The 26634-nt window shown below is 54.4% G+C and overlaps 4 protein-coding genes across 8 annotated transcripts in view; 1 reads left to right on the forward strand and 3 right to left on the reverse strand.

Annotated features, from left to right (window-relative positions):
• Positions 1-1362: 1362 nt before the first annotated feature.
• FGF17 (fibroblast growth factor 17) lies at positions 1363-7368 on the reverse strand. The gene is made up of 5 exons (XM_014892924.2): positions 6676-7368; positions 6246-6282; positions 4675-4852; positions 3493-3599; positions 1363-2695 (listed from the first exon to the last, which is right to left on the reverse strand). Exons 1-5 carry the CDS (start codon positions 6705-6707, stop codon positions 2408-2410), a joined length of 642 nt encoding a protein of 213 aa, XP_014748410.1. The 5' UTR covers positions 6708-7368; the 3' UTR covers positions 1363-2407.
• Positions 7369-8743: 1375 nt separating this feature from the next.
• On the reverse strand, positions 8744-11238 carry NPM2 (nucleophosmin/nucleoplasmin 2). 3 transcript variants are annotated; one of them, XM_014892925.2, is made up of 10 exons: positions 10824-11235; positions 10656-10732; positions 10480-10565; positions 9896-10012; positions 9690-9783; positions 9453-9565; positions 9272-9300; positions 9147-9186; positions 8928-8998; positions 8744-8826 (listed from the first exon to the last, which is right to left on the reverse strand). In XM_014892925.2, exons 2-9 carry the CDS (start codon positions 10711-10713, stop codon positions 8954-8956), a joined length of 582 nt encoding a protein of 193 aa, XP_014748411.2. In that variant the 5' UTR covers positions 10714-10732; positions 10824-11235; the 3' UTR covers positions 8744-8826; positions 8928-8953. The 3 variants fall into 3 exon arrangements, with proteins under 3 accessions (XP_014748411.2, XP_088036047.1, XP_088036046.1); XM_088179921.1 differs by having other exon boundaries at positions 9147-9183; positions 10656-11238; XM_088179920.1 differs by having other exon boundaries at positions 10656-11233.
• A 232-nt stretch (positions 11239-11470) lies between these two features.
• On the forward strand, positions 11471-15112 carry PBDC1 (polysaccharide biosynthesis domain containing 1). 3 transcript variants are annotated; one of them, XR_015808709.1, is made up of 7 exons: positions 11471-11556; positions 11668-11733; positions 12414-12473; positions 12550-12690; positions 13170-13281; positions 13610-13802; positions 14931-15112. XR_015808709.1 is itself a non-coding variant. In XM_088180142.1 (6 exons), exons 1-6 carry the CDS (start codon positions 11530-11532, stop codon positions 13693-13695), a joined length of 492 nt encoding a protein of 163 aa, XP_088036268.1. In that variant the 5' UTR covers positions 11471-11529; the 3' UTR covers positions 13696-13827. The 3 variants fall into 3 exon arrangements, 2 of the variants coding, with proteins under 2 accessions (XP_088036268.1, XP_088036269.1); XM_088180142.1 differs by lacking the exon at positions 14931-15112 and having other exon boundaries at positions 13610-13827; XM_088180143.1 differs by lacking the exons at positions 12414-12473; positions 14931-15112 and having other exon boundaries at positions 11515-11556; positions 13610-13827.
• Positions 14877-26634, reverse strand: part of XPO7 (exportin 7) — a 30388-nt gene continuing 18630 nt past the window's right edge. The window contains 13 exon segments of the mRNA XM_088180144.1: positions 14877-16968; positions 17745-17872; positions 18316-18414; positions 19175-19335; positions 20194-20332; positions 21482-21696; positions 22392-22474; positions 23085-23192; positions 23659-23747; positions 24272-24378; positions 24903-25011; positions 25524-25587; positions 26440-26520. Coding sequence (XP_088036270.1) covers positions 16875-16968; positions 17745-17872; positions 18316-18414; positions 19175-19335; positions 20194-20332; positions 21482-21696; positions 22392-22474; positions 23085-23192; positions 23659-23747; positions 24272-24378; positions 24903-25011; positions 25524-25587; positions 26440-26520 — 1477 coding nt within the window. The 3' untranslated portion in view covers positions 14877-16874.

The raw sequence follows: 26634 nt of genomic DNA on the forward strand, positions 1-26634 counted from the left end.
AAACAAGAAAGAAGCCGTGTGAGGGTTTTTTTTTTCTCTCCTTCTCCAGCCATAATTAAAAAGGACTCACCCTTCCGAGCCCTTTCTATCCCGGGAGGTCGAGAAGAAAGAGAGGGGAGGAAGGGAGAAAACCCTGAAAGAAAAGAGAGGAAGGGCTTGGGAAGGAGAAGAGAGGAAAAAAAAAAAAAAAAAAAGAAAAAAAAAGGGACAGGAGAAAAATTAAAGCGGAGATTACACAAAGGGAACTCCTCTACCTTTGAAGCTTTGGTTAAATTGGGGAGGGGGCGGCGGGGGCAGGGAGGGTCCGGACCCAGTCGGCTCCTTTCTCAAAGCCTTCTTCCTTTCAAGAATGTCTCGAATTCCTGCAGGAACAAGGAGCCGGGGCTGTGGGGCCGAAGGAAACGAGGGAGGAGAGAAAAAAAAAATAAAAAAAAAAAAAATAAAATCACCGTGGCCGCTCGGTTAATTCCGGTCGCCACACCTGGGCAGCGGCGCCGGGCGCATTGTTCGCCCCTAATTGCTGGGTGTTGCATTTCCCTTCTGCTTTAAAGCTTCATTTAACTCAAACTGTTATAATTTTCTCCCCACTGCTCCCCCTCCCCACCCCGGCCGTGCTTTGTAGGGGCTGGGGGAGCCCCGGTTTGGGGATTATGGCCCCCCCAGGGTCCGGTGCCACCTCCCAGGGCATTGTCACAGGGAAGGTGATTATGGGGAGGGGGCACAGCCGTGGGGGAACAGCCGGGCTGGTGGGGCCGGCAGGGAGGAGAGGGGGGACAGGGATGGTGGCAGGATGAGGAGAGTGGGGTTTGGGGGTGCCAGGCTGTGAGGAACGAGATTTGGGGATATCAGGCTGAAGGGGGATGGGATTTAGGGGTACCAGAATGCGGGGAACAGGATTTGGGGGTACCAGCTTGGGGGCGATGGGATTTGGGGGGTAGCAGGCTAAAAGGGGATGGGATTTGGGAAACCAGGATGAGGGAGATGGGATTTGGGGGGGCGTGGGGAGAAAGGGGGGGAACAGGGTGAGGGCGATGGCATTTGGGGGTACCAGGGTGAAGGGGGATGGGATTTGGGGGAACAGGGATGGGATTTGGGGGTACCAGAATGAGGGGAACAGGATTTGGGGGTGGTGGGATTTGGGGGGTACCAGAATGAGGGGATTCTTTGGATGGGGATCACCCTGGGTGCCCCTCGGTTGCTGTTCCGGTCCCCAGGGTGCAGCAGCCACCCTCAGGACACCAACTGATCCCAAACCGGGCTGGGGCCACCTTCACCCTCCTGCTTCTGTCCCCAGGCACGAGGAGGGGGCGCAGGGATGGACCCCCCATCCCAACAGGCACAGGAAGGAAAACACCCCCAAGGTCTGCACACTCACTTTTATTTCCTTGAGGTTTCTTCCTTTACACCAAGAAACTCTCAAGTCTAAAGGTTTAGGCCTAAAACTGACTCACAGACAACAGAATTGGTCAAAACACACAAAATACAATTGGTAACAAAATTAAAAATTAAAAAAAAAAATCACCAGAAGGCGGCTTCTCCCTGGCCTGGTGGGCACCCACAGCGTCCCTGTCCCAGGCACGGACCCTCCCCTCCAATAAATAACGCGGGGACCCCGCGGGGTGGGGGGACAAGTGCTGGCCCCGGGGGCTACGGGCCCGGAATGGCACCCAGAGGGGACAGCCCCACCCCAGAGGGGACATTCCAGTCCCTTGGGGACATCCTGCAGGCTCGTGGCTGGCCCTGACCACCCCTGGAACCGAGAACCGAGGCCAGGGGGGACGGGAACGTGCCCGGGGGTGGTGGCACAGGGACAGGGCTCTGGCAGGGGACAAAGGCACTGGGTGGGGAATGGGGATTCCATGGGGGGCTCCAGGGATTCAGGATTCAGGATCAGCCCTGAGGGGAGCGGACAAAGGCCCCGGACACCCCGGGACATTCCAGGATTCAGGATTTCCTGATCATTCCTGAAAGGAATGGACAAGGGCTCTGGACATTCCAGGACACTTCAGGATTTACTGTTCACCCCTGAAGGGAGTGGACAAAGGCACTGGGTGGGGAACGGGGATTCCATGGGATGCTCCAGGGATTTGGGACCATCTTCAAAGGGCTGCTAAGGCCTAGACACCCTGGGACATTGCAGAATTCAGGATTTACCGACCATACCTGAGGGGAGTGGAAAAAGGCTCTGGGTATCCCAGGATGCCCCAAGATCCAGAGCTCACTGACACCTCAGAAAGGAGTGGACAAAGGCCCCGGGCACCCCGGGACACCCCAGGATTCAGAACCTCACCACTCCCCACCCTCAGGGCGTTTCAAACCCAAACCATTTTTTTTTTTTTTTTTTTTTCCAAAAACGAGGAAAACCGCTGGGCTGGGAGCCGGGACAGCTCCGGGGACAGAGCCCGGGTTACGTGCGGGGCCCGCGGGTGCGGCGGGAGCGGCGGGTGGGGGACGAGGAGCCCACGAACTCGAATTGTTTCTGGCGCTCGGCGTTGGGGAAGGGCAGCTGGCCCCGGTAGAGGCGTTTGATGAAATGAGCTTCGCGCTGGTTCTGGCGGCTGCGGGAGGCGCGGCGGGGCCGGCCCCGGCGGGTGAACGCCATGTACCAGCCCTCGTAGCGAGCGTTCTGGAACGCCGTGTAGTTGTTCTCCAGCACGATCTCGGTGAAGATGCAGTCCTTGCTCTTCCCGTTGGGCTGAGGAGGAGGAGGAGAGAAGGGGGTTTAGAGTTTGAGGGGGTTGGGGTGACACGGGCCGTCTTTGGTGGCCTCCAGTTCATCCTTGAGACACCCCCAGAATATTTCTGAGACCCTCAGAGCATTCCTGAGACACCTCCCAGTTCATTCCTGTCCCCCCAGTTCATCCCTAAGATGTCCCCAGCTCCTCTCTGCCACCCCCAGTCCATCCCTGTCACCCTCCCAGGTTCATCTCTGCCAGCCCTGACACTCCCCAGCTCATCTTGGTCGCCACCCGTGACAGCCCTCAGCTCATCCGTCACCCCAAGTCCACCCCTGCCACCCCCCCAAACCCATCTCTGCCATCCCCAGCCTATTTTTGTCACTGTCCCTGACACCCCCCAGTTCATCTCTGCCAGCCCAAACCCCATTTTGTCACCTCTCAACCCCATTTGTCACTCCCAAACCCCACCTGTGCCACCTCCATCGCATCCCTGCCACTCCCTGGATCACTTTTGTCACCGTGTCTGAAACGGCCCAGCACATGTCACCCCCAGAATTCATTTTTTAAACCCCGAAATCCACCTCCATCGCCCCCAAACCCCATTTTTAGCACCCCAAACCCCATTTTTAGCGCCCCGTTCCCTATGGATTCAACCCCGTGCACCACGAGCAGCGCAGGCAGGACGGAGCAAAAGGGGTGAGGAAAAGCCCCCAAAAAATCACCCAAAATGACCAAAGACGTGGAGACCATCCCGGCCTTGTCCCAGGCTGAACCCCAGGGATTTTCTGGGGGTTTTGGGGTGTCCAGGGCTCACCTTCCCGATGAGTTTTCCCCTCTTGCTCATGCAGATGTATTTCTCGCTCTCGGCGCCTTTGATCCGCACTCGGCTCCCGAACGTGTCCGTCTCCACGATCAGTTTGGCTGCGAGGAGGGGACGTGTCCCGGGGGGGCTGCGACACCCCCAGCCCCAAAATCCCTCCCATTCCCTTCCCCCCACTTCCATCTCCCCCCCCCCAAAAGAGAGGGGAAAAAAAAAAAGTGATTCCTTTGGGAAAAAGCGGAGTTGTCCCCTGTGCTGTCCCTTCCCTCCGCTCCTCCAAGGAAGTTTCCTGAGATTATTTTTCCCCCCCTCTTAGAGGAATTTGTATCCTCCAGAGACTCCTCGGTGGGAAGGAAAATTTTCCAAGAATTTCCCCATCCGTGGAGCCCAAAAAACCCCCCCAAAACCCAAAACCGAGCCTGGTGATGAAGGCACAGCCTCTTCCTCCCCCCCTCTCCGACACATCCGCAGTTCTGGGAATTCCGAGGATCCCCCCCCGGGAATTCCGAGGATTTCCCCCCCCCCGGGACCAGACCAAGTCCAGCACCCGCCGGGTTAATTATCCTCATCCTCATTATCCCTCCACAACATTCCCGGCCCCAGAGCCTGGCGGAAATTCGGGATCGCGCTCGGGAGAATCCAGGGAAAACCCTGGAAAAACTTTCCCGAAGCTCGGAGAGATTTGTGGGGCTGTGATGCCCCCTCAGCGTGGAAAACCCCTCGGAAAAGTAGGAGAAAAAGGGGGAAAAAGAAGTGTTGAGGCCGGGCTGGGATTTGCCCATCACCGGTGGATATTTAGGAAGAGGATTCCTGGATCGGGCGATTTTTCCTCCGGGAAAAGCTGTTTTGTCTCCAGGAAAGGGATTAGAAAGCACAAAGCCTAAATATGGGAATATTTATAATTTAATATCAATATATTTATAATTTAATATTTATAACTCTCTAAATATGGGAATTATAAACATCGCACAGAGCGGGAAAAAATCCACGATTTTGGAAAATTTGAGGTCAGGGCTGACTTTCCGCAGCCGCGCTCTCACTCGGAGGATTATTATTATAAATTTTTTTTTTTCGGGGGATTTTTCGAGCTACCAAACCAAGAATTCCCTCATTCCTTTAGGAAGAGCCGCTTTCCCTGAGGGAGGTGACACCCTCGGGGTGGTGACAACTCCTCACCGAATTTGTTGCCGTCCTCGGCGGTGGCCGTGATGCGTTTGCCGTGGACCTGGACGTGCTTGCCGCTGGTCCGGCTGTAGAGTTGATACTCGCGGATCTGGCGGCGGCTCAGCTGGTCCGTCATGGCCCCCTGGTCCCTCACGTACTGGTTAAAATTAGGAGACGGTTGGTTCTCCCCCTTTGTTTACAAAGGGAAAAAATCGAATCAATTCGTTTTTGGGGATGATAAAAGAGAAGGGTGGGTGGGATGAGGGTGACGGTTTTTTGTTTTTTTTTTTTTTTGGGAGGGTTTTCCCGTGGAGCAGAGGGTGTTTTGGGGTTTGGGATTTGAGATGGGGAAGGATTCTCTCATCTGCCAGGGATGCTCAGCAGGAATTTGGGATGCGCTGGGAAGCAGGAGTTGAGCTGGGGGAACGCCCAGCGAGTCCCTCTGGGGGATGAGGTGCCCTAAAATCACCCCCGGAATTCCAGGAGAACAAAATCCCAGGAGCGGAGCCACCCTGGGATAAAAACCCCGGGGGATCCCAAAACAGCTCCGTGGATTTTCCTAAATGTGGGATTTTATTTGGGGGGAGAAGCGGAGCTGACCAGGGCAGGTGAGGAGAAGGATTTGGGGTCCCAGCTCCCAACTCCAACCGGAACATCCCGAGGGAAAACTCAGCTGGGTGAGCACCGAGCACCCGAGAGACCCCAAAAATCATCCCTGAAAGGGGTGAGAGCCAGGGCTGGCATCTCCTGCTGGGACAGGGGGACATTTGGGGTCCCACTGCCAGTTTGGGGTGCGCAGCATCACTTTGGGGGGGGGGGCGTCAGGTCCTGCCCCCCGCATTCCCAGGGTTTGGAATCCCAGGGTGGGGGGCACTGCCCACACCCCCCAAATCCCTCCCCACCCCCCTTTGTGCGCTCCCAGCACTCATTTCCTGCCGGGATTCGCTTTCAAGCCTTTGGGATCGGCCAGGGGAGGTGGGATGGGATTTTTTTTTTTTTTGGGGGGGGTCCTCTCCATCAAAGGCGTTTCCCTTCCCCGCTCATTTTCAAAGAAATAAAAGCGTTTACCTTGGGAAAGGGAAAAAAAAAATAAAAAGAGAGGGGAAAAAAAAAAGAAGAAAAAAGGTGCCGAGGATGTTTTAATGCCGCGGGGGCCGCAGCCCCGGGGGTTTTGTTCGGGCGCTGGAGCAGAGGGTGCTGATATGGAACAGTGGATTTTAAAAGCTGCCGCTTTTCTAAAGCTCACAAAAAAAGGGTCGGAGCAGCCCCAGAGGGTGTGGGGGAGAGGGGAGGGGGTGTCCAACCTCGCACCCCCCCCTCAAGGAGGGTCCAGACCCCTTTAACCCCCTCGGGGCGAGCCCGGGGGCTCGAGGGTGACGGAGCTGACCCGAAATTGGGGCCGGGGTCCGTGCCAGCCTCACCCCCACCCTCCGGAGGGGTTTGGGGGGGGGTCCTGGCCATCACCGAACCCCCCTCGAGGTCACAAACACCCCCGGGGGACCCCAGAAGAAAAAGGGGCAGCTCGGGGGGGGCACAACCGCGGCCTTCGCCCACCCCGGGGTCAGCAGAGCCCCCGCACCTACCTGGGTCTGACAGGAGAACATGAGCAGCTGGAAACATCTGCGGGAAAAAGGGAAAAGCGGGAAAGTTTGGGGGGAGCTGAGAGGTTCCTCCTTCCCCCCAGCCCAGGAGAAAATCGGGAATAAGCCAGAGAGAAAACTGGGAATAAACCCCGGGGAGAAAACCGGGAATCGCCCCAGGGAGAGACCCCCGGGAAATAAACCCAGGGAGAAAGCCGGGAATAAACCCCGAGAATCAACCCAGGGAGAATCCCGGGAAATAAAACCGGGAATAAAACCAGGAATCAACCGCAGAGAGAGACCGCCGGGAATAAAAACCGGGTGGAAAAAGCCGGGAATATAAAACGGGCCAGGAATAAAAACCGGGGGCAAAAAGCCGGGAATAAAAACCGGGGAGACCCCCGGGGATGGCAGCGGAGCTCGGGGGGCTTACAGGGACAGGTTCTGCAGGGTCAGGGGCTGCATGGCGCCGCTCGAAGCCCCCCGGGCACCCTCGGGGTCGCTCCCGTGCCCTCCTTGCCCGGTGAATCCCGGGACGCTCCGAGCCCTCGTGCGATGCCCAAAACTCCGCAGCAGCCGCGGCTCATGGGGGAGGCAGCGGGGCTGGGGGGCTTCTCCTCCTCCTCCTCTTCTTCTCCCTCCGGGCTGCGCGTCCTAAACCTGGGGGACATCCAGCGCCATCGTGTCCCCGCTGTCCCCTCGCCATCAGCCGCCCGTGGTGGCCCCGGGCAGGGCGGGGCTCGCAGCCCCCCGCTCCATGGAGCCTGGCGGGGCCGGTGCCGGCCCGGACGGGGACACGGGAGGTGGGGGCGGCTTTTAAAGGGGGGGAAGAGCCCCGCAAGGAGGGGCTGGAGCCGCTCCGGGACGGGGGAGGGGACAGGGGAGGGTTAAGGTGTCCCGTCCCCCCCGCCGCCACTTGTTGGGGACAGCGGGGTTTTGTCACCCTGCTGTCACCAGGTGCTTGTGCCTCACCCAGCACAGCGGGGGCTCAGCGCTGGGGGTGGGGGCTCTGGGGACCCCCCACCCCTCCCAAAGCCGCGGGGGAGCTCGGGGATCACCCCCAGGCACCGTTTGCTGCTCCAGGGGGGTGTGAAGTGGCTGATAAACCCCCCCGGCAGGAGCTGGGGGAGCCCCAGGGGGGTCAAACAGCCCTGGGGGGGTCGGGGGGGGGGGCATTCAGAGCTCACCTGCCTTCACTGCCGTGCCTCAGTTTCCCCCGCAGAGAGAGGTGGGGGGGCCAAGGCAGGAGGAGGGGGGAGTGAGGAACCCACTCCCCATCCGGAGGAGGGTGGGGGGGGTGATTCCATTAAAAAACCCCAAATTAACCCCCCCGGCCAAGGGGGAGCAGGGGGGGAACCCACCCCTCATCCACAGGAGGGTGTGGGGTCTCATTCCATAAAAAAACCCAAATTAACCCCGGGGCCAAGGGGGAGCAGTGAGGAACCCACTCCCCAGCTGCAGGATCCTAAAAAAAAAAAAAAAAAAAAAAATCCCAAATCAACCCCCGGGCCAAGGGGGAGCATTGGGGAACCCACCCCCCCCCATCCGCAGGAGGATGAGGGGCTTGATTCCATAAAAAAAACTCCCAAGTTACCCCCCCCGAGCTAAGAATTCAGCCCAACGCCCCCCAAAACACCAGAGGGTGCAGCCCCAGCTCTGGGATCGCCCCCCACCCCAATCCTTGGGGGAGGATTGATGGATGCGGAGCCGTCATCGCCCCCGGCCTGTGCCCCCCGGCTTTGGGGCCGGGAGCTGTCAGCGCATCCCGGGGGGTGCAAAGAGCCCCTGCGGGGTGAGGACAGGCGGGAGCGACAGCGCTGCTGCCACAGCTGGCACAGCTGGCCAGGACCGGGCTTGTCCCCCCTCTGTCCCCATCCCGGGGGGTGCAGAGCGGATTAACCCCAAGCCCTGCCCCACAGCTGGAGCCGCCCTAAAACGGGGGGTCAGGGAGATCTGATCCGCTCTAGGACACCCGGGGGGTTCCGGGACCCCCCCCAAATCCAGGTCAGGGAGATCCCAGCCCGGCTCTGCTGCTCCCTAATTTCACTTCGTCCCCTCCTTTTCACACCGCACGGGTGGGGGGCAGCCCCCGCTCACCAGCACGCCCAAAAATGAACCCAGAGATGTCAAAAATAGCACAGAACCTTCCCCCAAAATATCCCTGAACCCACTCCAAAATCCAAAAAATACCACAAAACATCCCTTAAAAAAACCCCAAGAATACAAAAAAAAAAAAAAAAAACCCCAAACCCCAACGCTGGAGCACCCAGGTCCAGGTCTCCCCCAGCAGGGCCTTCACCTCCTGAGGACCCCAAAACCGGGATGAGAACCCCCAAAGCCTCAAGACGCCAAAAATGAACCCAGAGATCCCAAAATACCCCCCAACCCACCCCAAAACTCCTAAAAGACCCCAAGAACTCCCGTGAGGAAGGGTCCCCCCAAACCCAGGGCAGCTCCACGCGGGCTGGGGGTGCTCCCGCAGCAGCACGGGGAGCCCTGAGTGCAAAATGTGATTTTATTTGGGATTTGGGAACGACACCACCACCACACCAGCAGCTCCTGCTGCCTCCAGGCGTTCCGGCACCTGCAAGAGAAGGAGCAAAAGGATTTTGTTTTTACCCGTAGGGATTTTGGGGTGATCCCGCTTTGGGGGTGTACACGGAATCCCCATCCCAAAATCCTCACCTGGCCCCGCTCCAATGGAATTCCCGTCATTTCTTCGGTGCTGCTTTCTTGCCCCGGCCGGCTCCGCGGCCCTACAAGAACAGGGGAGGGGGCGCTGGACCCCAAATCTGCGTTTCTCCCCCGTTTTTGGGGTGCGGCCATCACAGCCCGGCCCTTTTCCCTCTCCAGGGTCTCCCGTGGGATTATCCCGGGGTTCAGGGGATCCCCAACCGCTCGTACCTTGCTGGGAGGGGGGGCCTCGGGGGCGAGACTGTTCCTGCTGAGGAGAGAAAAGAGGGGATGGGGATTTGGGGCGCAGGGTCCCGGCCATGGGGGATCCCCAGCCCCAGGATTTCCGTACTCACAGCTCATCCTCTTTTTCCAGCTTCCTTTTCTACGGGAGAGAGAAGGAGATGGAGGATGAGGACTCTTCCTCCCCGAGGGATGAAGGTCACGGCTCATCCCCTTAACCGAGAGGAATTTGGGGTCCCTGCCCCCCTTTCCCCGTGCCACAGGGACCCCAAAACACCTCAGGCAGGCGCTGACCTTGGCAGTGCTGCTCTTCTGGGCGCTCGAACCCTTGGGGGGTTTCTTGGGGGCCTCTTCTATTTCTTCCTCTTCCTCCTCCTCCTCATCATCATCCGAGCTCAGGATCATCACTGTGGGAGAGCCTGGCTGAGCCCCCAGACCCCGCTAGGGGTGGGGGAACCCCAAAACTCACTGGACACGAGGTAGGGATCCCCAAAACTCACTGGACACGAGGTAGGGATCCCCAAAACTCACTGGACACGTGCTGGCCGCTGATATAGACGGGCCCGGAGCCGGCTCGCAGGCGGAAAGTCACGGGGGGGTTCAGCTCCACTCCGGCCAGCGTGGCCTGGAAAATGGGAATGGAAACAGCTCCTGGCAGCCCCCCCGGGACAGCGGGAACCCCCAGACCCCTCCTCGGGCACGGCCAGGGACCCCCAGACCCCTCGCCGGGCTCTCACCGTGGGCAGCACCGAGGGTTTGAGCGTGGCCAGGGGCACCGGGGTGCGGCTGTCGCTGTCCTCGGTCACCACCTCCACCACGTGGAATTCATCCCGGGCCGTCTCCCCCAGGCAGATCTGGAAATGGATCAGGAAAAATTGGAAATCAGGACTCCCACAAAATCCAGGTAATCCTCACCCAGCACCTCCCAGGGATTTTTTTTTTTTTTTGGGGGGGGGGGGGTGGTTTGAGGGAATCCCCCTGCCCTGGGAATTCATCCCAGTCCCTGAAGGATTGAGGAGAAAATCCCTGCAGGGTCCCTCACAGCACCAAGGACCCCCAGGATTTTTGGGGGGCAGCGGGGTGAGCTCAGTCCCTCCTCAGCCATAATCCCCCCATGGGAAATTCATCCCCTAAAACCCCCAGGAATTTGGGGGGGTTGAGAGACACAATCCCCCCCTCCCCGCCACGACCTCTCCTACATCCCCATTAATCCATTAAATTAATTATAGAATCAATCCCAGACTATGGGAATAACAAACCCCTCCCTCACAACGCCCTCGGGTTTTATGGGATTTTTGGGGGGTTTTTTGGGGTGACGCACCGTGCGCAGGACCAGCTGCTGCTCGCAGTGCCAGTCCTCGGGCACCTGGAAGGTGTAGGAGCTCCTGTCGCTGCTCAGCTCGCACCCTGCGGGCACAGGAGGGGACAGAGCCGTGCCAGGGGGGGGTCCCGGCCTGGGGGGGTCACCCCGGGGGCTTTTGGGGTCACCGCACTCACCCCAAAGGATGGACACGGGTCTCTCATCGCGGCTGTCGCTGCTGTCTGTGAAGGACATGGCTCGGGGGTCGCACAGCCTGGGGGGGGACACGCACAAATGTGAGACCCCCTCCCCTCCTCCCGGACCTGCAGCACCCCCAGGGCCGCCCCTCGCCCCAAAACACTCACCGGAGCAGCGCCTCCAATCCCAGCCCAAGGGACACCCCCAGACTGCGGGGCCACCCCACAGCGGGCACTTATGGGGCACAGCGGCCCCGCCCACCCCCGCTGCCAATTCAGCAGCCCCCACCCCGTTAATTAATCCGTTAATCAGTTAATTACACACTCGAGGGTGGGCGCTAATGAGCGTGGGAGACTCTGCCCGCCCCCTCGATGTGTCACAGGTCACTGTGTGGGGACATCCCTGGTGTCCCCTCGCTCTGTGTGTCCCCCGATGTCCCCTCGTGTCCCTCCCCCGTGTTCCTCCATGTCCCCTCCATGTCTCCCCTGTCCCCCTGTCCTGCATCCCCCGTCGTGTCCCTGCGCTCCCCGTGTCCCCCCTGATCCCCCGTGTCCCTTTGCTCCAGATGTCCCCTGTGTCCCCCGCCTTGTCCCTCCCCTGACTCCTCTGTCCCTCCCCTGTCCCGTTGTCCCCCGGTTGTCCCCTCCCCTGTCCCTCTGTCCCTCCCCCGTCCCGTTGTCCCCTCCCCTCTCCCGTTGTCCCCTCCCCTGTCCCTCTGTCCCTCCCCCGTCCCGTTGTCCCCTCCCCTTGTCCCCCGTCCCCTCCCCGTCCCTCTGTCCCTCCCCTGTCCCGTTGTCCCCTCCCCTGTCCCGTTGTCCCCTCCCCTTGTCCCCTGTCCCCGTGGGTGGGGCGTTCCCTCCCCTTCCGGCAGCGATGGCGGCGGCGGGACTGGCGGGACTGGTGAGACTGGGGGGAACTGGGAGAACTGGGGGGCCATGGGGGGCCATGGGGGACCCCGGGGCCGTGTCCCCGCCGTGTCCCCGCCGTGTCACAGCCCCGTGTCCCCCCCAGGGCCCCGGCGAGGCCGCGGCGGCCGCTCAGGCGCTGGCGCTGCCCGCGGAGAGCTTCGGCAACGACGTGAGAGGAACTGGGAGAACTGGGGGGACTGGGGGAACTGGGAGAACTGGGGAGAATGGGGGGGAACTGGTGGGACTGGGAGAACTGGGGGAGGGCTGGGGGGACTGGGGGGCATTGAGGGTGAATGGGGGGACTGGGAGGATTGGGGGGCATTGGGGAAACTGGGGAGACTGGGGGGGATTGGGGGAACTGGGGGGCCTTACTGGGAGTGGGTGACAGGCTGGGAGGGGGTCACAGATTTGGGGCTCCCTGTCCTGGGGAGGGGTCTCAGATTTGGGGGTTCCACCTTTGGGGTTCCCTGTCCTGGAGGGTCCCGGAGCTGAGGGGTCCCAGCTTTAGGGAATCTCAATCCTGGAGGATCCCAGTCCTGGAAAGGGGGTCCCGGTTTGGGGGGGTCCCAGTTTTAGGGTTCCCCATTCCAGGAGGATCCCAGTCCTGAAAGGGGGGTCCCAGTTTTGGGATCTCAGTCCCAGCGGGGGGGGGGGGGGGTCCCAGAACCCCAAAAGGAAGAAAACCCCCAGAACAGCAGCAGAAAAACCCCAAAGGGGTGAAAAACCCTATAAAAACAGGGGAAAAAAAACCCCAAAAGCGGGGGGGAGGGTCCCCAAAAGGTGAGGAGGGACCCCAGGAGGGGACATTTGTCCCCAGGAGGGGTCACAGCCGTCCCTGCTCGGTTCCAGCCCCGCGTGGAGCTGGCCTGGGCCATGCGAGCTCACCAGCACGCCCAGATCTACTTCAACGTGAGTCTGGGGGCTCCGCGGGGTTTGGGGGGGATTTTTGGGGGGGTCCCAGCTGATCCCGCACCTCCCCCCGCAGCTCATCTCGTCCGTGGACCCCAAATTCCTGAGCCTGACCAAGGTGGACGATCGGATCTACGAGGAATTCCGCAGAACCTTCCGGGAGCTGCGCGTCGACGTCCTGGACCCCGAGGAGCTCAAATCGGAGGCGGCCAAGGAGGTGGGGGAAGGCTTGGGGCTGGGATTTTATGGGATTTTCCCGTTTTTTTATGGGATTTCCACGTTTTTATGGGATTTTTCTGCTTCTTCCTGAGATTTCATCACTTTTTTCCTGAGATTTCCCCACTTTTTCCTGGGTTTTTCCCCCTTTTTCCTGGGATTTTCCCCACTTTTTTTCTTGGATTTCCCCCCTTTTCCCTGGGATTTCCATCCTTTTTCTTGGGATTTCTCCACCTTGTCCTGGGATTTCCCCCTCGTTTTCCTGGGATTTCCTCCCTTTTTTCTTGGATTTCCCCACTTTTCCCTGGAATTCCCCCCCACCCTTTTCCCTGGGATTCCCCCCCTCATCTTTTCCCTGGGATTTCCTCCCTTTTTCTCGGATTTTCCCCCTTTTTCCTGGTTTTCCCTCCCTTTTTCCTGGGATTTCCCATTTTTTTTTCCCGGGATTTTGGGGTGCTCAGGTTATTTTTTTCCCCCCAGAAGTGGCGCCCGTTCTGTCTCAGTTTCGAGGGCGTGGTCGAGGATTTCAACTTCGGGACTTTGCTGCGCCTGGACTCGAGCCAGGAGTACAGCGAGGAAAATTCCATTTTTGGTGAGGAAAAAACGAAATTTTTAAGGGGAAAAACATCATTTTTGGCGAGGAAAAACTCGATTTCTGGAGGGTTTTTTTTTTGGTGGGAAAAAACATTTTTCCGTGAGGAAAAATGCCATTTTAAATGGGGAAAAAACTCCATTTTTAGTGGGGAAAAATTTCCATTTTTAGTGGGAAAAAAATCCCATTTTTAGTGGGAAAAAATTCAATTTTTAATGGGAAAAAACTCCATTTTTAGTAGGAAAAAAAATCCCATTTTTAGTGGGAAAATAGCATTTTTGGTGGGAACAAAATCCCCCTGGATCTGCTCCCTCTCCTCCTTTTGCAGCCACCAGGATCCAATTTTTTGCCATCGAGATCGCCCGGAACAGGGAGGGCTGCAACGACGCCGTTTACCTCAGAAAATCGGGATGAGCTTCAGGAATTTCGGGAATTTTGGGAAGAGCAGGAGCCCCCCAGCCCCACTCCAGGATCATTCCCAAAATTTGGGAAATCTCTGGAAGGATGGAGCTCCTCCAGCTGTAAATAAATATTTGGAAATCCCAATCCTGGTGTTGGGATTGCTGTTGGAAAATCCCAATTTTTTTTTTTTTTGGGGTATCCCCCCCCCTCCCATGCCCTGGCAGTTGTGGGGAGGTTGTTCCCTAAAATGGGGTAAAAATTCCAGGAATTGGGGCCAAATCCCCGGTGGGTTTTGGGGTTAAAGTGGATTTTGGGGTTATATTGGATTTGGGGGTTAAATCAGATTTTAGGGGTTTTGGGGTTAAATCGGATTTTGGGGTTAAATTGAATTTTAGGGGTTTTGGGATTAAATTGGATTTTGGGGTTAAATCGGATTTTGGGGGTTTTGGGGTTTCATTGGGAAGAGCCACCCTATGGGAAAGGGCTGCTGGGGCGATTTTGGGGTGAACAGGGAGAGCTCAGAGGGATTTTGGGGGTGCTGGGGGAAATTTTGGGAGTTTTGGGGAGGATTTGGTTTGGAGAGAGATCCTGGGGGGAATCTTTGGGGTTCTGGGAAGAAATTTGGGGTGCAGGGAGGGCGCTCTGGGGTGACTCTCTGGGGTTTTGGGGGCACTCTCAGGGTTCTGGGGTGCCCCGGGGCTTTTTGGGGTGACTCCCAGGGATGACTCAGGGTTTTGGGGTGACTTTCTGGGCTCTGGGGTGACTCTGGGGGTTTTGGGGTGCCCCCTGAGATTCTGGGATTACTCTGGGGGGGTTTTTGAGGTGCCCCCCGGGGCTGTGGGGATACTCACAGGGTTTTGGGGTGATTACCGGGGTTTTAGGGTGACTTTCTGGGCTCTGGAATGACTCTCGGGGTTTTGGGGGCACTCTCAGGGTTCTGGGGTGACTCCCAGGGATGACTCAGGTTTTTGGGGTGATTTTCTGGGCTCTGGGGTGACTCTGAGGGTTTTGGGGTGCCCCCCGGGGCTGTGGGGATGCTCACAGGGTTTTGGGGTGATTCCCGGGGTTTTAGGGTGACTTTTTGGGCTCTGGGGTGACTCTGGGGGTTCTGGGGTGACTCTGGAGGGTTTTTGGGGCTCCCTGGAGGGTTTTTGGGGCGCCCTGTGGGGTTTTTGGGGCGCAGCAGAGCCGTGTCAGTAGAAACCATTGAGTTTTATTTGCAGTCACAATGCTTACACTGTTTGCAGCAAACACCCCGACATCAACCAGCATCTGCTCACGCGGGAAAGGACCCAACACACATCGCCAGGGGAGAGAGAGAGAGAAACCAACCAAAACCCAAATCAAACCAAATCGAAACAGGAAAAAATAAAAATAAAAAATAAAATAATAAAATAAAATTAACAAGTGTCCGGGAAGAGAAACCGAAGCCCGAAAAGGCCCGAGTGGATTTTGGGGAGAGCTGAGCCAGAGGATGCACACGACTAGCAGCAACAAGAGTGGGGAATGCACGGCAAAGGGGGTCCCTCCCCAGTCCCCCCCAGTTCTCCCAGTTCCTCCCAGTTGTCCCCGGTTCCCTCGGATCCAGGGATTGTCAGATCCCAAATCCCAAAAGCTCGGGGTGGCTCCGGAGGGATTCGCTCCTTCCCAAGGGCTGCTCCAGAGCCGGCGCTGCTGCCAGCCCCGAAACGGGAAAAGGGATGGGAAAAGGGATGGGAAAAAACGGATGGAAAAGGGGGGAAAAAGGATGGAAAAGGGGGGAAAAAGGATGGAAAAGGGGGGGAAAAGGATGGAAAAGGGGGGAAAACGGAGAAAAAAGGGGCAAGAGGGAAAAACGGATGGAAAAGGAGGGAAAAGGGGGGGGGAAGGAGGAAAAAACGGATAGAAAAGGGGGGAAAAGGGATGGAGAAAAAGGAGAGGAGGAGGAGAAGAAAAGGGATGGAAAAGGAAGAGAAGGGGTAAAAAGGGATAGAAATGAGGAGAAAAGGAATGGAGGAGGAGGAAAAGGCTGGAGAAGTCAGCCAAGGGATGGAGGAGAAGGAAGAAAAAAGGGATGGAAAAGGAGGAGGAGAAAAAAAGGATTGGAAAATGAGTGGGGAAAAAAGGATAGAGAAGGAGAAGGGGAAAAAAGGGATGGAAAAGGAGGGAAAATGGGAGAAGGGATGGAAAAGGAGGAAAAAAGGGAAAAAAGGGATGGAGAAGGAGGAGAAAGGGATGGCAAAGGGGAAGGAGGGGTCAGTGCTGCAGGGGACAGGGGGGACACCCACAGCAAGCACGAACAGAGGGGTCACGGCATGGCTTCGAGTTCCCGAGGGCGAGACGGGACCGGGAAATTGGGAATTTTTTTTTGTTTGTTTTGTTCTTTTTTTTTTTTTTTTTTTTTTTGGAAGGGGGGCTTAATAAGAAAAAATATACATTTGGAATTTTACAATGCTTTTTTTTTGTGGTGTTTTTTTTTATTATTATTATTATTTTAATTTTTTTGTTGTTTTTTATTTTTTTTTTGTTTTTTGTGTTGTTTGAGTTTTTTGCTTCTCTCTACAGCTTGTCTCACTAAATAGATCTCTGCACTTTCACAAAGCTTCAGGCCACGCTTTCCTCACTCGCATTCACAACCCTCACACCAGCACTGGGTGCACCAGGACTCTGTAAAAATTTCAATCACACTTTGTTTTTTTTTTTTTTGTTTTTTTTTATCCTTTTTGTGTTTTTTTTTTTCTTGTTTTTGTTTTTTTTTTAATCATTTTGGTTTTTGTGTGGTTTTTTTTGTGATTTTTTTTTCGCTGTTTTTTTGTCTTTTTTTTTTCTTTTTTTTTTCTTTTTTTTTTCTCTCGTTTTTCTGAAACTCAATATAAACCTTGCTCCAAAATGTTATGAAAAAATGTACATGTCTTTTTTTTTTTTTTTTTTTTTTTTCGTTTTTGTTTTTGTTTGTTTTTATACAAGGCAGGCTTTTCTCCCAGCAGAGCTGGCGGGTTCCACATTCCAACCAGGAGGGGAAGGAAAAAAAAAAAAAAAATAAGAGAGAGAGAGAGAGAGAGAGAGACAACACCTTGGAATTCCTGCACCTGGATTCTGTCCCTTCCCCACGGGGAAAACACCTGCCCAGGTGAGCTGAACCTGCTGCTCCCTCCTGCCTGGGGATTTTGGGGTTTTTTTGGGGGTTCTGGGGTGGCTCCTGGCTGGCAGTGTCAGCTCATCATGTCGTTGCTGTTGACGCCGTAGCTCGAGTTCTTCATGGAGTCGTTGACCTCCCTCCGGAACGCCGACAGGTTCTGGGTGAACCTGGGGGGGACAAGGGCACAGCTGTCACTCCCACAGTTCCACAATCCCGTGGGTTGGTTGGGTTTGGGGCGGGGATTCAACCCCAAATTTGGGATCTGAGGTGGATGGAGTGGGGGGGAGGGCTGTGAGGGATTCCCAGAGGGAAAGTGGTGGGGCATGCATCCCTGGGAGTGCCCAAAGCACTGGATGGGATTTAAGGTCCCATCCCAAACCCTAAATCCCAAATCTCACGATCCCATTATCCATGGACCGCGCCTGTCCCTGTCCTTGGTGAGCAGGTTGCACTCGATGCCCAGATCCCATTATCCCATCAATCCCATGATCCCATCAATCCCATGGTCCCACCTGTCCCTGTTCTTGGTGAGCAGGTTGTGCTCGATGGCCAGATCCCATTATCCCATCAATCCCATGGTCCCATCAATCCCATCAATCCCATGATCCCATCAATCCCATCAATGCCATGGTCCCACCTGTCCCTGTTCTTGGTGAGCAGGTTGCGCTCGATGCCCAGATCCCATTATCCCATCAATCCCATCAATCCCATGATCCCATCAATCCCATGATCCCATCAATCCCATCAATGCCATGGTCCCACCTGTCCCTGTTCTTGGTGAGCAGGTTGTGCTCGATGCCCAGATCCCATTATCCCATCAATCCCATGGTCCCATCAATCCCATCAATCCCACCTGTCCCTGTTCTTGGTGAGCAGGTTGTGCTTGATGCCCAGATCCCATTATCCCATCAATCCCATGGTCCCATCAATGCCATGGTCCCACCTGTCCCTGTTCTTGGTGAGCAGGTTGCGCTCGATGCCCTCCATGAGGTTCTCGAAGCACAGGTGCATCGCCTGCTGCTTCTCGGGGGGCTGGCTGTTCACGATGCTGTTCCGCAGGTCCGAGAAGTACTGAGGGCAGGACAGCAAGGGGTTAATTCCATGGGATTGGGGGGAGCAGGACAGCAAGGGGTTAATTCCCCTGGGATTTGGGATTTAGGACAACCCCTGCCCCCCCTGCAGGATGCTGGGAGTAAGGAGGGAGCGTCCCAGATTTTGGAGGGATGGGGTTGGATTGTGCAGCTCCAAGGATAATCCTGGCCATGGGATCATTCCAAGGATGATCCTATCCATGAGATCATCCCAAGGATCACTGTGACCATGGGATCATCCCAGGGATCATTCCAAGGATCATCCAGGCCATGGGAACATCCCAAGGATCATCCTAACCATGGGACATTCAAAGGATAATCCCAAGGATCATTCCACCCATGGGACATCCCAAGGATGATCCCGACCCTGGGACCATTCCAAGGATTTTCTGGGAGCCTTTCCCAGCAGGATGGATCCTTCACCTTCTCGTTGAGCAGGATGAGGCCGAGCAGGGGCCGGGACATGGACCACTGGTTCCGGCAGTCCTCGAAGATGATGATGTTCAGCACTGTGGAGAGCATCTGTGCAGGCAGGAAAGGGTTAAAGGGTAGAGCCCCTCCAGCCTGGACCATGGATCCCAGCCCAAATCCCATGGATCCCAGTCCATGGATCCCAGTCCAACCCAAATCCCATCCCAATCCCATGGATCCAGCCCATCTCAGCCCAAATCCAATCCCATCCCATAAATCCCATCCTGTAAAAGTATCTCATCTCATCCCAAATCCCATGGATCCCAAATCCCACCCCTCCTCACCCTGGGAGCTGGGAATCCCCTGGAATATTCCTGGAGGCTCAAGGCTACAACATCCCAGGAACCTTGGGAACCCTGGGGACCCCACTGCTTCTTGGGGTGCCCAGGTGACTTTGGGGGCTCCCCAGGTGACTTTGGGGGCTCCCCAGGCGTTTTTTGGAGAACCCCAGGTGTAGTTTTCCCTTTTCAGGTGTTTTTGTCCTCCCCAGGTGCATTTTGGAACCCCCTAGGTATTTTTTTGCTCCCCAGGTAGTTTTGGAACCCCTCAGGTATTTTTTGGCCTGCCCAGGTATTTCTGGGGCTCCCCAGGTGTATTTTGGTCTCCCCACACATTTTCTGCCCTTGCCAGATATTTTTTTGTCTCCCCAGGTATTTTTTTGCCTCACCATGTGCTTTTTGCTCTCCCTAGATGCTTTTTGTCTCCCCAGGTGCATTTTGGAACCACCCAGGTATTTTTTTTTCCCCTCCCAGTGTATTTTTTACCCTCCCCAGGTATTTCTTTGCCCTCCCCAGGTGTGTTTGGGGCTCACCTGCTGGATCATCTCGGGGTGCTGCTGCATGATGTGCAGGAAGCGATCGCTCTCCTGCGCCAGCGGCGTCGTTCTCTTCTTGGTGCTGCGTGAGAGCTGCTTGAACAGGTAGGTGACAATGTGGTCCAGGCAGGAGCAGCACCCCGTGCACACCATGGTGTCTGAAATGGGGGAAAAATGGGGTTAAAATGGGAAAAATTGGGGTAAAAATCGGAGAAATGGAGTAAAAATGGGGTTGAAATGGGAGAAATTGGGGTAAAAATGGGGTTAAAATGGAGTTAAAATGGGGTTAAAATGGGAAAAACTGGGGTAAAACTGGGGTAAAAATGGGGTTAAAATGGGGTTAAAATGGAGTTTTGAACAGGTAGGTGACAATGTGGTCCAGGCAGGAGCAGCACCCCGTGCACACCGTGGTGTCTGAAATGGGGGGAAAATGGGGAAATATGGAGTTTGGGGTGTAAAAATTAGGGGGAAATGGAGTTTTGGAGGAAAAAAAAAAAAAAAGTGGGAGTGTCCAAAGCCAAACTGGGATAATCTGGGATGGTGGGAGGTGTCCCTGGGGTTGGGATTGGATTTCAATCCAACCCAAACCATTCCAAAATTCCACAACCCCATCGATGCCCACTCCCAGCTCTTCCCAAATTCCCGAAATCTCTTCCCAGGAAATTGATATTCCAACAGATTTCCTGTTTTCCTTCTCTCCCATTCCAAGATTCCCCATTTTCCTTCTCTCTCATTCCAACACATTCCATGATCCCATGAATTCCAAACTGGATGGGATTTCAAATCCATTCCCACTCAAAATCTGGGAATTGGGAACAAGATTTAAAATCCGTTTCCGCCCAAAATTTGGGAATTCAAGAAGGGATTTTTCAAATCCATTCCAACCCAAAATCTGGCAATGGGGCTTCTCCCAATCCATGGAAAATGGGATTTTTTTGACCCTGCAGCTGCCTGCTCCCAGCTCTTCTCGAGTCCCAAATTCCCAAATTCCCGGATTCCCAAATTCCCGGGATTACCCAGCGCGGTGAGGCCCTCGGAGATGGAGGACAGGATGTACATGATCACATGAGGCTCCAGGCTGGCAATGAAGTTCATGTGGTCCTGGGTCAGCACTTCCAGCAGGGAATAATAGGATTGGCTCAGCTTGGGATAATCCTGTGGAAAAAAACCCGGAAAAAATCCGCTCCTAAAAATCCCCCTTGGACCGTTGGCATTGCCTGTGTGCATCCCTGGAAAAATCCTCTCCTAATTCCAACTGCAATTCCACCTCCTTCAGTCATCCCAGGTTGAACATTCTAAAATTCTCCTGGAATTTTCTCACCCCTCCCCAAAATTCTGTTTTCTCCCTTGTCAATTCCGTTTTGGGGTTTTCCTGGAAGCACCGAATTCCTAAATCCAACCCTTTGGGAATCACCTGGAATGTGCTGGTGGAGCTCCTGGAATTCTCTTCTCAGAAAATTTATATTCCAACACATTTCCCATTTTCCTTCTCTCTCATTCCAATTTCCTATTTTCCTTTTCTACGATTTCACATTTCCCATTTTTCCATTTCAACCAAAAATCCGGGAATTGGGATGGGATTTCTAATCCATTCCAACCCAAAATCTGGGAATTCGGATTTGGGTTTCAAATCCATTTCAACCTAGAATCTGGGAATGGGGATGCTGCTTTTCCTGGGGATGCTCCTGATCCCTGGGACTCTCCCAATCCCAGTGACACCCCCAATCCCAGGATTTTTCCAATCCAAATTTCTGACCAGCAGGTCGCTGTGGGGGATGGACAGCAGCAGTTTGATGAAGGTCTGCAGGGCCTTGTGGAACATCCCCAATCCCTGAGGACACCCCAATCCCTGAGGACACCCCAATCCCTGAGGACACCCCAATCCCAGGACTCTTCCCTATTCCTTTCCCAATCCCAGTCCTCTCCCAGTCCCAGTTTCTGACCAGCAGGTCGCTGTGGGGGATGGACAGCAGCAGTGTGAAGGTCTGCAGTGCCTTGTGGAACATCCCAATCCCTGTGATATCCCCAATCCCTGAGGACACCCCCAATCCCTTTCCCAATCCCAGGACTCTCCAATCCCTGAGGACACCTCAATCCCAGTGACACCCCCAATCCCTTTCCCAATCCCAGGACTTTTCCAATCCCAATTTCTGACCAGCAGGTCGCTGTGGGGGATGGACAGCAGCAGTTTGATGAAGGTCTGCAGGGCCTTGTGGAACATCCCAATCCCTGAGGACACCCCAATCCCAGGACTCTCCCTATTCCTTTCCCAATCCCAGTCCTCTCCCAGTCCCATTTTCTGACCAGCAGGTCGCTGTGGGGGATGGACAGCAGCAGTTTGATGAAGGTCTGCAGGGCGTTGTCCAGCGCGTCGTCCCCGTAGAGCCGGAAGACGCCGAAGTTGACGTAGCTGCCGCTCAGCGCCGCCTTCAGCATGGAGAAGCAGATGGAGATTCCCTTGAGCTTCAGCGCGTACACCTGGTCCTTGGGCACCTCCCCCAGCGTCAGGATGCGATTCCCTGCGGGAATTCCCGGTTGGGATCACTGTGCTGGGGCTTCCAAACCACCCCGGGGTGTGAAGTCCATTGCAACCCAAAATCCGGGCACTGGGATGGGATTGAAAATCCATTCCCATCCAAAATCCGGGCACTGGATGGGAACTGGATGGGATTTCAAATCCACTCCAACCCAAATCATTCCATGATCCCATGAATTCCAAACTGGTTGAGATTTCAAATCCATTCCCATCTAAAATCTGGGCATTGGGATGGGAATTGGGATGGGAATTTAAAACCATTCCAGCCCAAACTATTCTGTGATCCCATGAATTCCAATCTGGATGGAATTTCAAATCCACTCCAACCCAAATCATTCCATAATCCCATGAATTCCAAACTGGTTGGGATTTCATATCCATTTCAACTCAAAATTTGGGAATTGGATGGGATTTCAAATCCTTTCCAACCCAAAAATCTGGGAATAATTTACGTGGTTCCTTTCCCACACCCACAAGGATTTAAGGTCATTTCAACCCAAACCATTCCATGATCCCATGAATTCCAAACTGGAAGGGATTTAAAATCCATCCCAACCCAAAATTTGGGAATTTTTCCACAGATGAATCCAGGATGTTTCCAGGATTTATCCAAGCTTTTTCTGGATTTTTTCCAGGTTTTTTCATGGATGCAGCCCAGGCAGCTCCAGGTTCCCTCACCGTAGGTCGTGATCATCTTGCTGGTCTCCCGGAAAAGCAGGATCCCGTTGGGAGAGGAGACATCAAACTGCAGCCGCTGGGACCTGGGAAAAACAGGGAATGCTGAGAGCCAGGGGCTGGGAAAAACAGGGAATGCTGAGAGCCAGGGGCTGGGAAAAACAGGGAATGCTGAGAGCCAGGGGCTGGGAATGTTCAGCTGGAGAAGGGAAATTCCAGGGAGAGATTCCAGCACATTCCAGGCCCTAAAGGGGCTCCAGGAGAGCTGGAGAGGGATTTGGGATAAGGGGTGGAAGGATGGGACACAGGGAACGGATTTAAACCGGGAAAAGGGAGATTTGATGGGATTTTGGGGAGGAATTCCTGGCTGGAATTCCCAGGAAGCTCCAGGGGAGACCTCAGAGCCCCTTCCAGAGGCTGAAGGGACTCCAAAGGAACTGGAGAGGATTTGGGATAAGGGATGGGACACAGGGAATGGATTTAAACTGGGAAAGGGGAAATTGGGGATTTTCCTACTTGTTATAAATGGAATGTAAGACGGAAAAAAACCAGGATTTAGGGGAGAAAAATGGGGATTTAGGGAGGAAAAAATGGGGGAAAAAATGGGGGTTTTGGAGCAACCACACGCAGAGAACGACCCCACCCATCCAAGAAGCACAGAATCCCATGAAATCCCAGATTTTTGGGAATTCCTACCTGTTGTGGACCAGCTCAGCCATGAGTTTGAGGACGGGCGTGGTGCAGGCGGGGTCGTGGTACCAGAGCTCGATGGCTCTCTGCAGGATGGGCATGTACGAGGGGTAACTGCACGGGGAATTAAGGAATTCCCACTTTTCCAGCCCAAAAAATTCCATGGGGATGGGAGATTCCGTGTGTGCAGCAAAGAGGGGCAGTTTCTAGGGTGGCAGGGTGACGGTTCTGGGGGAAATTTGGGGGTTTTTAGGGGGTTATTGTTGGGTTTTTATCCCGGGAAAAATCAGGATTTTGGGGATTTCCAGAGGGTTCCCTGAGGGTTTCTGGAGGTGTTCCCTGAGGATTTTTGGGATTTCTGGGTGTTCCCTGGGGATTTTTGGGATTTTTCTGTAGGGGTTCCCTGGGGATTTTTAGAGGCGTTCCCTGGGGATTTTTAGGATTTCTGGAGGGGCTCCCTGGGGATTTTTGGGATTTTTCTGGAGGAGTTCCCTGGGATTTTTGGAGGTGTTCCCTGGGGATTTTGGGATTTCTGGAGGATTTTGGGATTTCTGGAGCGTGGCAGGCTGGCTCAGGATACATCCACTCGAAGAGCATCATGAAGCTGCTCTTGGCGTTGAAGGCGAAGGCGATGCCGCGCAGATCCCGCACCAGCCCCACCAGCGTGCGCTGGGAACGGGATAACGGGAATGAGTGAACGGGAAAACGGGAATGAGTGAATGGGATAACGGGAATGGGAACAGGAAAACAGGGAATGAATGGGATAACCGGGAATGGGAACGGGATAACCGGGAAATAATGGGATAACCAGGAATAGGCACAGGAATGGGAACAGGAAAAACCAGGAATGGGAACAGGAATGTAAATAGAATAACCGGGAATGGGAACAGGAATGGGAATGGAATAACCGGGAATGGGAACGGGTTAATCGGGAATGGGAACAGGATAACCGGGAACAGGAAAGCCAGGATGGGAACACAGTAAAATCAAATAAAAATTACAATGAAACAGAAGAATAAAATAGAGTGAAATTCAGGCGTCGCCATTCCAGAGCACACCCGATCCCAAATCCCACGAAACTGATCCCAAGGGATTCAGACACCCCCAATTCACTTTGGATTGATCCCAATTCCCTCTGGACCTCAATCCCATGGAAAAGATCCCAGAAGAGCGGGAATTCCCTCCTGGCTGACCTTGGCCTCCTGCTCGTTGAAGGAGTTGGTGCTGAACATCTGAGCCACGGTCTCGAAGGCAGCGGTGAGGGGCAGCATGAACTGCTCGTACTGATCCTCGTCCTCCCCTGGAAAACATCATGGAAAATCCATGGGAATTCCATGGAAAATCTATGGGAAATCCCCCCATGAACTGCTCGTACTGATCCTCATCCTCCCCTGGAAAACATCATGGAAAATCCATGGGAATTCCATGGAAAATCTATGGGAAATCCTCCCATGAACTGCTCCTACTGATCCTCGTCCTCCCCTGGAAAAAAAAATGATCCCAAATTTTGTGATGAGAAATTTTATCCCTAAATCTTGGTGGGATGGAAAAATTTATTCCAAATCTTCTCCTGGAATGAGAACATTGGCCTCAAATCTTGGTGGGATTGGAAAATTTATTCCCAGTTTTGGTGGGATGAAAAAATTTGATCCCAAATTTTAGGATGGGAAAACATCTCCCCATTTTTATTCTCATCATCGACCCCAATTCCCGATTCTCAATTCCCAATTCTCCTTCTCCCACCCCAAGCCCCTTTCCTGACCAAGCTCCACCTCCCCAAATCCAAATCCCGGGTCCCAAAATGCTGGAATTCCCGGGAATCACCTAAATCCACCATGAGGAGCCGGCCCAGGGCCGTGTAGAAGGTGGTGCGGCAGCGCATGTCCGTCAGGTTGGACTGGTTGTTGATTCCCAGGAAGGAAAAGTGCTCGCTCTGGAAAAGGGAAAATCATCCCTGAATCCAGGAATTCCTGGAAAACCTCCTGGGAATGCCAGGAGAACCTCTTGGGAACTCTGAGAATTCCTGGAAACCTCTTGGCAATGCCTGGGAAATTATTACAGGAATGCCTGGAAATCATCCTGGAATTGCCTGGAAAACCTCCCTGAACTCCAGGAATTCCCCCTCGTTCCCTCTGAAAGTGCCTTGGGAGCACCACAGGATGAAATCCCGACCTCAAATCCCAACCTCCCACAATCCCAGGCTGCTCCAAACCTGGGAATTCTCTGGGAATGAGCTTGGATTCCACGGAGAGCAGAAATCCTTCGGGAATGGGGAGCTCCACCAAACCCCAACCCCTCAAAACCCCAAAAAATTCAACAAAACCTCCCCCTCCAAAAATCTCATTATCCAGAGGCTCCTCCAACAGCACAGGAACTCAGGGAGAAGATGGAATTCCAAAGGGATCCAGGAGTGGGAATTTTTCCTGGGAATGAGGTGGGGCTCACCGTGTGGTTGTTGAGCATGAACTGCACGGCGCTGAGCTTCACCAGCTTCCGCACGCTGCTGTAGGTGCAGGGCGTCAAGGAAGCAGCAGAATTCCCAAAATTCCCAGAATTCCCAGGAAAACAATTCCAGGGATGGGCTGGAAAAACGGGATTGGGCCTGGAGTATTCAGGAAATTGGGAATTTTTGTTTGTTTCCAAGATAAGATGAATTGTGCAAGTGTCGGCTTGGGGAGATGCTTTGGGAGAAGTCAGGGTCTGGAACTTGTGGAATTTCTGGAATTCCTGAAAAACATTTCCAGGGATGGGCTGGGAAAATGGGATTGGGCCTGGAGTATTCAGGAAAATTGGGAATTTTTGTTTGTTTCAAAGATAAGATGAATTGTGCAAGTTCAGTTTGGGGAGACCCTCAGTGATCACTGGGAAAAATTGAGGAAAAATTGTGGAATTCCTGGAATTTCTGGAATTCTTGGAAAATCACTTCCAGGTCCAGGCTGGGAGATGAGGATTGTGCCTGGATTATTCCATAAATTGGGAATTCTCTCCTGTTTTTTCAAGGACAAATCTAAGTGTGCAAATCTCGGCTTGGGGAGAGCCCTGGGAGAAAAGCTCTGAGTCTGGAACCTGTGGAATTCCTGGAAATTCTGGAAATCCTGGAATTCTTGGAAATTCTGGAATCCCTGGAAATACAGAAGCCTGCCTGGATTCTGACACCCAACTCCAAGGGAGGGAACTCTGACCCACAAAACAAAACCAACAATCCTTGAGCCTCATCCCCACCCTCTGCTCTCCTCATTCCAAAATTCCAGGGGTGGGGGGAAAAAAAAGCAGGAATCTGCTCCAGCTGCCATTCCAGCAGAACTCTGGGATCACTCCTCCCTTTTCCCAGGAATTTTGGGAGCTCTTCCCAAAAGGATATCCAATGGAGAGGTCGTTGAGCAGCTGCAGAGTCTTGGAGGTGATGGGCTCACAGCGGCCCCAGTACTTCAGGTTGGTGATGCTGGGGAAGGAAAAACAAGGATCAGAGGGATTTTCCTGGATCTTTTTTGGGATTTTCCTGGAATTCTGGCAGATTTTTCCAGGTTTTTTGTCTCCCTCCAGTCAGGCACAGAGG

Source organism: Sturnus vulgaris, chromosome 28, assembly GCF_052056855.1.
Source record: "Sturnus vulgaris isolate bStuVul1 chromosome 28, bStuVul1.hap1, whole genome shotgun sequence".
Taxonomy (NCBI): Eukaryota; Metazoa; Chordata; class Aves; order Passeriformes; family Sturnidae; genus Sturnus; species Sturnus vulgaris.

What these genes read in the sequence shown, in the direction of transcription:
- FGF17 (XM_014892924.2), bottom strand. Translation starts at nt 6,707, where the DNA reads ATGCAGCCCCTGACCCTGCAGAACCTGTCCCT. An exon ending in CGAGGACGGCAACAAATTCG is followed by an intron (nt 3,600 to 4,674) that starts GTGAGGAGTTGT and finishes CCCTCCTCGCAG; the next exon opens with CCAAACTGATCGTGGAGACG. An exon ending in GGGGAAAACTCATCGGGAAG is followed by an intron (nt 2,696 to 3,492) that starts GTGAGCCCTGGA and finishes CCTCCTCCTCAG; the next exon opens with CCCAACGGGAAGAGCAAGGA.
- NPM2 (XM_014892925.2), bottom strand. Translation starts at nt 10,713, where the DNA reads ATGTCCTTCACAGACAGCAGCGACAGCCGCGATGAGAGACCCGTGTCC. An exon ending in ACCCGTGTCCATCCTTTGGG is followed by an intron (nt 10,566 to 10,655) that starts GTGAGTGCGGTG and finishes CTGTGCCCGCAG; the next exon opens with GGTGCGAGCTGAGCAGCGAC. An exon ending in AACCCTCGGTGCTGCCCACG is followed by an intron (nt 9,784 to 9,895) that starts GTGAGAGCCCGG and finishes CCCATTTTCCAG; the next exon opens with GCCACGCTGGCCGGAGTGGA.
- PBDC1 (XM_088180142.1), top strand. Translation starts at nt 11,530, where the DNA reads ATGGCGGCGGCGGGACTGGCGGGACTG. An exon ending in CGGAGAGCTTCGGCAACGAC is followed by an intron (nt 11,734 to 12,413) that starts GTGAGAGGAACT and finishes GCTCGGTTCCAG; the next exon opens with CCCCGCGTGGAGCTGGCCTG. An exon ending in AATCGGAGGCGGCCAAGGAG is followed by an intron (nt 12,691 to 13,169) that starts GTGGGGGAAGGC and finishes TTTTCCCCCCAG; the next exon opens with AAGTGGCGCCCGTTCTGTCT.